The sequence below is a fragment of the Mobula hypostoma genome, chromosome 1 (genome assembly GCF_963921235.1).
Source record: "Mobula hypostoma chromosome 1, sMobHyp1.1, whole genome shotgun sequence".
Taxonomy (NCBI): Eukaryota; Metazoa; Chordata; class Chondrichthyes; order Myliobatiformes; family Myliobatidae; genus Mobula; species Mobula hypostoma.
The window spans coordinates 136,178,451-136,186,439 of record NC_086097.1 but is presented as its reverse complement, the minus strand read 5'-3'; the positions used below and the strand labels follow the sequence as shown (position 1 = coordinate 136,186,439).

Genomic DNA, 7,989 nt, shown 5'->3' with positions numbered 1-7,989 from the left:
GTTGTTCAATCTACACCGGTGTCCGAGTCACATAAATATTACAGCCCCTATACCTCCTTCCTCACTACCATTTCACCTGCCACTACACCTCAGAACCCCAAACCGTCCTTCCAATTGAGGTGACACTTCACCTATGAGTCTGTTGGGGTCACCTACTGTGTCCTGTGTCCAATGCTCCCGGTGTGGCCTCCTGTGAAACCCAATGTAGATTGGGAGACCACTTTGCCAAGCACTTAGGCTCCGTCTGCCAGAAAAGGAGGGGTCTCCCATGGTCACCCATTTTAATTCCACTTCCTATTCCCATTCCAACATGTCAGTCCATGGCCTCCTCTCCTGTCACGATGAGGCCACACTCAGGTTAGAGGAGCAACACCTTATATTTCATCTGGGTAGCCTCCAACCTGATGGCATAAACATTGATTTCTTGAACTTCCAATAACGCTCCCTTTCACCATTCCCATTCTCACCTTATCTCCTTACCTGCCCATCACCTCTCTCTGGTGCTCCTCCCCCTTTTCTTTCTTCCATGGCCTTCTGTCCTCTCCTCTCAGAGTGCCTCTTCTCCAGCCCTGTATCTCTTTCACCTATTAACTTCCCAGCTCTCCCACTCCTGGTTTCACCTATCCCCTTGTGTTTCTTCCTCTCCTCCTCCAACCTTAATTTGACGCCTCTTCTTTTTTTCTCCTGTCCTGATGAAGGGTTTCAGCCTGAAATGATGACTATTCTCTTTTCCATAAATGCTACCTGGCCTGCTGAGTTCTTCCAGCATTTTAGTGTATTGCAGAGCTAGGATCAGCTCTACATCAATAGAGGCTTGCATTTAATGGCATAACCACCTAGTTCAAGTCTCATTCCCAGGACCGCATAATCTTTCCCATGTTTTCTCTCTCTCTGCCCCCACTATTCTTTCTGACCATTTACACCTTCTCCTGCACCTGCTTTTCTGTTCTTGTCCCATTATCACATCCGTTTTAATTTGTTACTCTGTGCCTTTGTCATTTAATCTCTGGACTTCCACTCCCTTTTGTTCTCTCCCCCTCCATCCTTTGTTTTTCAGTTTTGAGCTTGTTGGATGCATTGAAAGATAATTGGGCTGACCTGCACCAATGAGCAGGAAGACCTCTTTTGCCAAATTGGGCTTTGCTTTGAGGATTTTTGTGACTTTGCTTCTGGGCCTAGTTTTATTGAGGGCTCACGGACCGGTGAACTTTCACAGCTTGTAGGATCAGTTTTGCTGCCAATCAATGCTTTGCAACAGTTCACATCTTAGCCCCACCCCTCCTGGGTGGCTGATGGCCGGTGAAGACTCAGTGAGCCTAAAACTCAGCTATGTATGTGAACACAAACACGAGAAAACTCTTGCAGATACTGGAGATCCAAGGCAACACACAGAAAAATGCAGCAGGCCAGGCAGCATCTATGTAAAAGTGTAAACAGGTGACGCCCAAAGCATCAACAGTTTACTCTTTTTCACAGATGCTGCTCGGCCTGCTCAGTCCCTCCAGAATTTTGTGCGTGTTGCTTTACCTATTTAAACATTCCAGCATGCTTTCCTGACACCTTTTGGACTCCAACCTGCACAAATACCCATTTGGGATGTTAAAGACAAAATTCTACTTCAATTTGAAGTTCTTTAACTTAATTCTGTACTCATCAGATCTAGAATTAGGTAAGAGTTTTCCAAAGCCCCATGTTCAATTTTTCACAGGCTCTACCTTCCACTGTCTTTCTCCAAGGGCCCAAAGACACAGAAGACTTGGTGCCACTAGGGGAGTATTAACCTCTGTTATTCCTTGTAGGATAAAGAATAAACAAGTGTTCTGTGTTATCAAAAATATTTATTCATAACTTTATCTAATACAATCTGTATTTTGGAATATGCAGCAACTTTGCTTAAATAAATATAGGGTGCTATGGTTAACATTCTAAAGGGAATGATATAGGCTACATAAAGACATCAAATGTTTGCAGATTTATGAAATTTAATGATTTGCATGTACATTTTTTGGTTATTATTTGCAATAATGACAAAAATTATCTTCTTTAAAAAATGCAATACTGCTGAATACATTAAGGAAAATTGCCATTTTTTATATAATCACCAGAAAACAGTCAATTTTAACAAGAAAATGTAAACAAAAGTCAATGTCTAGCAGACACGATGTAGTTATTCATAATCCCACATACAAACTGTGGATTCCACCTCTCACTCGAAAGTCTTGCATGCTCCTAACAATGTGTTCACAATGAATACAAATTATCAAAATCTATTTCTACCCCTTCTCCCCTCAACCAAAGATAGACATATGACTCACATCCATAAAAAGTCCCTTGGAAGTGTTCTAATGTGCATATGGCAATCTTGTTCCTGAAATGTGTCAATTAAGAGGATGACTGGTAAACAGGAAAAGGTCAGAAAAACCTTTCTGTGGAAAACACAACAAATGCAAGAGTCCTAACCTTTGATTCACTCGGTTTTTCAGTCCCCAGTTCATTGCAGTGCAACTTGTCTTTGGAATAAATCACTCAAGGCCTTGAGATTGAATCTGGTGCTTTCCTCTATTCTAATAGTGGTATACGATCATCCCTCAATAATTCCAAGACTTTGGATAAAGGTGGATCACACTGTCAATGGGATTAGGTTTGGCCCACAGGATCTTTGTTTTGCATTTTCACTTATCTTCAGCAGGCAAGGGACTGTGCCTTTCAATAACTCTCACCTCTGGGTGCTAGCTCTCTCTTTAGCCCACCCAAGGAAAGGTGTTTGTTATAAAGCACTCCTCATCCCAGCTGAGTGGACAATGCCAAGTGGTGGACAGCCCTGGGTTTCAAATTTAGTTTCCAAACTGGCTTGAACATCATCATTGAACCACCACTGATTGAGCAGCCAGTGTATAATAATCACACTTATGGACTAAACAAAAAAAGACATCTAAGACATATTGAGGCAGGGTGCAGATGCATTTTCCAGCCTCGCTGTAGTGCTTGACTGGAGACCAGATCGACTTTCACCTGCTGAGAGTAGAGGTTTCTATTTGCTGTCATTTTTAACTGCCACCTCAGAACCCGACCAGATTCTCAAACATTTCACATTTTTGTTCAGATATTCACATAAGTCATTCAAGCAAAAATTTTAACATTTGTAATAAAAACTTTTTAGATTTAATATTAAAAACAGGAAAAAAAAGGACAATAATAAGATATGCAAAATTCAAATCTCATCAGTCCGCTAGTCTGGAAAATTCAATTATAAAGTAAAATTTACATAAAAATCCTACAATTTCAGCCAAAAATTAAGCTAGAGGCACTTTCTCGGAGTGAGAGAGCCAATGGTTGCAAGTCGTGACCTTTTCACTTTCACTCCATCTGTATGGCTTGGAATTAATCTGGATTTGCTGAGGTTGTGTGCAGGAGTGAGGGACCCATTCGTTTCAAGTGACCAAACACTGTTCTCCGCCTCGCTATCCACAAGTACTGCCAGTGAGGTATTCTGAAGCATATCAAGCATTTTGTCCAATAAGGAAAACAAAGTGCAGCGACGTCAGAACAAGTCGTAAATAGTTCCACACAGATTAGTTCCTTCAGCGTGAATTCCGTGCAGACCTCACGCACTTTCATTTCTTTGGCGTGAACCCTATTGCATTTCTTGAAGTTGAAGCAGCAACGATTCATATCCCGCAGCGGCATTGCTTGATAAAGCCACCATGTCCTGGAATATTTCACTTGCCACGTGCCAATGTAAACATCATACATCGAATACCATGTCGTAGTTCTGCTTCTTGTTTCGCCTGCAGCACTTGGTAATTAAGACAACGTAGAGGGTTAAGAGCATGACCCAGTAACAGGCGTAGAGTATCGCCCCGATAATCAGAACCGTCTGCTCGGACTGGGAGAAGGGTTCCCGCGTCTCATTGTAAATGGTGTAAATGAGCCCTCCCAGAAGGATGGTGAACCACAACGACACGGGGATCAACCCAATGAAGTTCACGACGATGGTCTTCCTCCCTGACGTGCCCCAGCCTGCCTTGTTTATGGTGGCGATGGCGAACATCTTGGCAGGAAGCAGGCTGGACATGTAGAGCATGGAGTAAAGGGACATGAAGACCATGACGATGTTGCCCCGCAGGCAGCTGGCGAAGGACGACTTGATGAGGCCCACCAGCTGGACGGTGAGGAGGAACAGGAGGATGTTCCAGATCCTTCCTCGGTAGAACAGCTGGATGACGGTGGCGATGAGGAAGAAGGGGAAGAATCCAGTGATGACTGCCTCGTATGTCATCCACAGGTGGTGCTTGTGGAACCACAGGGCGTTGTAGAGCCACTCCCGGAAGTAGGATTTGCTCCAGCGAGTCTGCTGGTTCAGCCACCTCAGGTACTGTGTTGGGGTTTCAGTGAGGCACTTGGATCTTGCTGTGTACTTTGTGGCGTAGCCCAGGCTGAGCACTCGATTCGTCAAGTGCCGGTCATCACCGAAGCTGCACTGTGAGCCCAGGAACTCCTGGTTGTACCAGTCCTCCATGAACTGGTGCAGTAAATCATTCCTGTACATGCCCAGGGGGCCGCTGATGCACTGCACGCAACCAAAGTACGACTGGCACGCTCTCTCAATGTTGAAAGCCATCCAGTATCGGACACTACTGAGGAACGAAATCCACGAATCATACTTGTTGAGAATCTGTTAATTGGTGAAGAAAATCAATTGTTACTAAACATGGAGACTAAGTTGCGCTTATATAGCATCTTTCACAGCCCTGGCAGGATTTCACAGAATATCTTAGATCCAGCAATTGTGGTTTAAGTCTACGGAGGTAACATGGTTGAACGGGCTTTCGGGGAGGTGGGACAATGGGCGGTCGGCATGGACGTGATGGGACAAAAGCCTCGCCTCTGAGCTATGTGACTGATTCTAAGATTCTGTGTGGTCTTGCAGCATAGGGGCCGATTTGGGCACAGCAAGCTCCCAGAAAGAGTAACGTGGTTAATCATCAAGCAGCAGCTGGATCCACAGCCTCAACCATGTGGGTTTCCTCTGGGTGCCCCTGTTTCCTCCTGCATCGCAAATACATGCAGGTGTGTGGTCCATTTGCCCCTCTGTGTTGCCCTAGTGTGTAGGTGAAGGGCAGAATCTAGGGGGAGTTAATAGGGACGTGGGATTAATGTAACGGGCGATTGATTGACATGGACTCAGTGAGCCAAAAGCTTTGTTGGTGTGCTATCTCTCTCCATGGTGACTGGGGGAGAAGAGCTGGCGATGGAGACGCAACCACCCTGTTATCTTTGGAGATGGTGTGATGGGCCACGCGCGTTCAGATCCTTTGCATCTCATTCCGCAGAGCTGCGCTTCCCTCCGGAGGCCCAGCCTACATCTTCACGTTCAGACACCCGGAGCAGGACCGGAATCCTCTGACAGGGTGATGAGTGCCGTCCCCCCCCCATGCTCCCAGAGTGGCACAAGCTGAATGTAAGGAATTGTAGGGAGAAACTTGTGCATTTCCTTGCTGGGATCCATTGGACTTGCTTGCATCGGGAAATATCAGGCCAAAAATATCATTACAGGAGAGACTGAGAGGTGCAGTACTGAGCAATGGGTACAGTTCCCTCTCCTGCTCTGTATCCAGGAAGCGACTGTACAGCTGGCCTGTGGGTCCTCCTCCCAACCTTTCCCCAAACCCTGCCAGTATTGAATTGTTCAGCCTTAACTCAGCAAGCTTAATTCAGCAATCAGTTTCCACCCCCTCCCTTATGGCTGTGTGTCCCCAGCTCAGTGTAATTCATTGTGTACAGGAACATTCTCTCCCCTCCCTCCTGCTTCGTTCTGCCCTCTGATCTGCCCCCTTGTGTTACCCTCTTTCTCCCACCACTGGAATCATTCTTGGTAATTGCTTTATTATTGTCACATGTACTGAGGTACTGTGAAAAGCTTTTGTTTGTGTGTCATCCAGACAGATTTTTCTATACATACTGTAAGAGCATTGAGGTAGTAAAAAGGAAAAACAGAATATAAAACGTACTAGGAGTCCTTCAGCCCACAATGCTGTGCCTATGCTCAATCTAATCCCTCCTTCCTATACAGCCCATAACCCTGAAGGATATAGTGTCACATTAAAGCAGGTGGACAAAGCAGAGGGCCTCGATGTGGTAGACAAAGATCAGAGATCACCTTCACCATAAGTGGTCTGTTCAAGAGTCGTATATCAGCAGGATAGAAGCTTTTGAGTCATTTCCTGCTCTTCATCGACAGCACCCATTAAATCCCCAATTAACCTTCCCTGCTCTAAGGACCAACCTTCTCCACGTGAATGGTATGTTTCAACAAATCCCCTCTATATCCCCTTCAACCTTTGTCAGCCATACTGACACCTGGTGCCCAGTACTGCTAGGAACTTTGCAGAATGGTGCGAGGTCTGCTGGTTAAAGGGAGCCGTGCCCATCGAGAGTAGCTGCCAGTCATGACCTGAAGCTTCCTTGTGGAAAGGCTCCAAGGCCAATCCATGGAACTGGCACTGCAAGATCTGAACAAAGGGTCCCACAAAGGAGTCAGTCTTTGGGGCTGGATGGGAAATCATCCAACTTTAAGAAGGTTTTAACCCATGGTCAGTGGATGCTGGGAGCAATGGGAGAAGGGAAGCGACAACAAAAGGCTGTGGCCGAAGTGAGGAACAGAACTCCCCACACCTCCCACTGCCTGCTGTGTTCCTGAATCTCACCTTCATCCCTTCCCACAGCTCCAGAGACCCAGTCACTCTCTCAAGCATCTGAAGCTGGATGGACATTTTCTACCATTCCCAGTGACCCTTCCCGACCAGACTTGAAACATCTGAATCCTATTTTTTTGAAACCCCCTCCTAACAAAAAACTTTTTGTTGCTTTGCCCAAGAAAACAGGGTGACGGGGAACTATGGTGGTGATGGAAACACAGAACCCAGCATCTAAGTGGAGAGAGTGGTCACTTTGTTTGGTCAAGTCTTCCACCTCATTTAGTGATGGTAAAAAATCGGTTCCCTTCGCTCTGTTATAGAGGCTCTGCTCCCCTTCCGCTTACATTCTCCTTCCTCGTGGCCAGCCAAAGTCACCCACCCTTTCCCACTGCTCTCTGACACAGAACAGTTTCATAAGTAGCCACAAACACTGTCGTGTACCTGGACATCTCCACCAACTCCACCAACCATTGGATCTGCCTCCAGGATCTTCACCATCTCCACCGTTGCAGAAGGGTCCAACATGGTATCTGAGTCACACACCTGCAGAGAGAAGGGAAACCTTGTTAACCCTTTATCACGCCTATCCACCTCCTTCGCAGCATCACATTCAAAGATGGCCCAGGCTACTTCTGCAAGTCCAGTGCCTGCCAGTTTGTTCCCATTTCGGAAACTCAATTCCTTTCACTTTGATAAAGTTAAGTTTTGGAACAGGATGCAAAATGCAATGTGCTACTGTGTAGGGAACTTAATGCAGAAATGAAGGTAGAGTTCACATCACAGAAACAGGTCATTCAGTCCAACTACTCCTCCCCTCATCAGCTTCCTCCCGTCCCTCTCCAGTGCTCCTGGAGGCAATAATTAGATTACAGATAACATGTTGGTAAAGAACTGGGGATGGCCGGTTGGTGATGGAGGAAGAGACTTCCATCCGGTGATGCTAGTACACCAAGTGGTCAAGCAGCTAATTCTAAAGCAACGTAACAGGAACTGCAACATCAATGTAGTCAACACCACACATTGGTCATTAGCATATTTCTAATTTGGAATTTGTATGGCCTTGCTCTGTTCATTGAATTTTGATGACCTTCCCCTTCATTGGACCACAGGCATATTACAATATGTTGAAATGAATTTGGTTGGCAGTGTTAACAGCTGACAAACTGAAACCCCTTGTGTTACTTCCGACCTGCCATTCAAGATAGCACTGAACGAAATGGTCCAGCATCAAGGACATTATACAGTGGGTAAATATGTATTCATTTTTTAGTTTCTGGCTATTGCTCCACCA

General features: G+C 45.7%; 1 protein-coding gene across 1 annotated transcript in view; it reads right to left on the bottom strand.

Annotated features, from left to right (window-relative positions):
* Positions 1–1,843: 1,843 nt before the first annotated feature.
* has2 (hyaluronan synthase 2) overlaps positions 1,844–7,989 on the bottom strand; it is a 29,267-nt gene continuing 23,121 nt past the window's right edge. Inside the window, exons 3-4 of the mRNA XM_063038320.1 lie at positions 7,140–7,241; positions 1,844–4,675 (exon numbers count right to left, since the gene is read on the bottom strand). Coding sequence (XP_062894390.1) covers positions 3,746–4,675; positions 7,140–7,241 — 1,032 coding nt within the window. The 3' untranslated portion in view covers positions 1,844–3,745. The remainder of the gene's footprint in view (positions 4,676–7,139; positions 7,242–7,989) is intronic.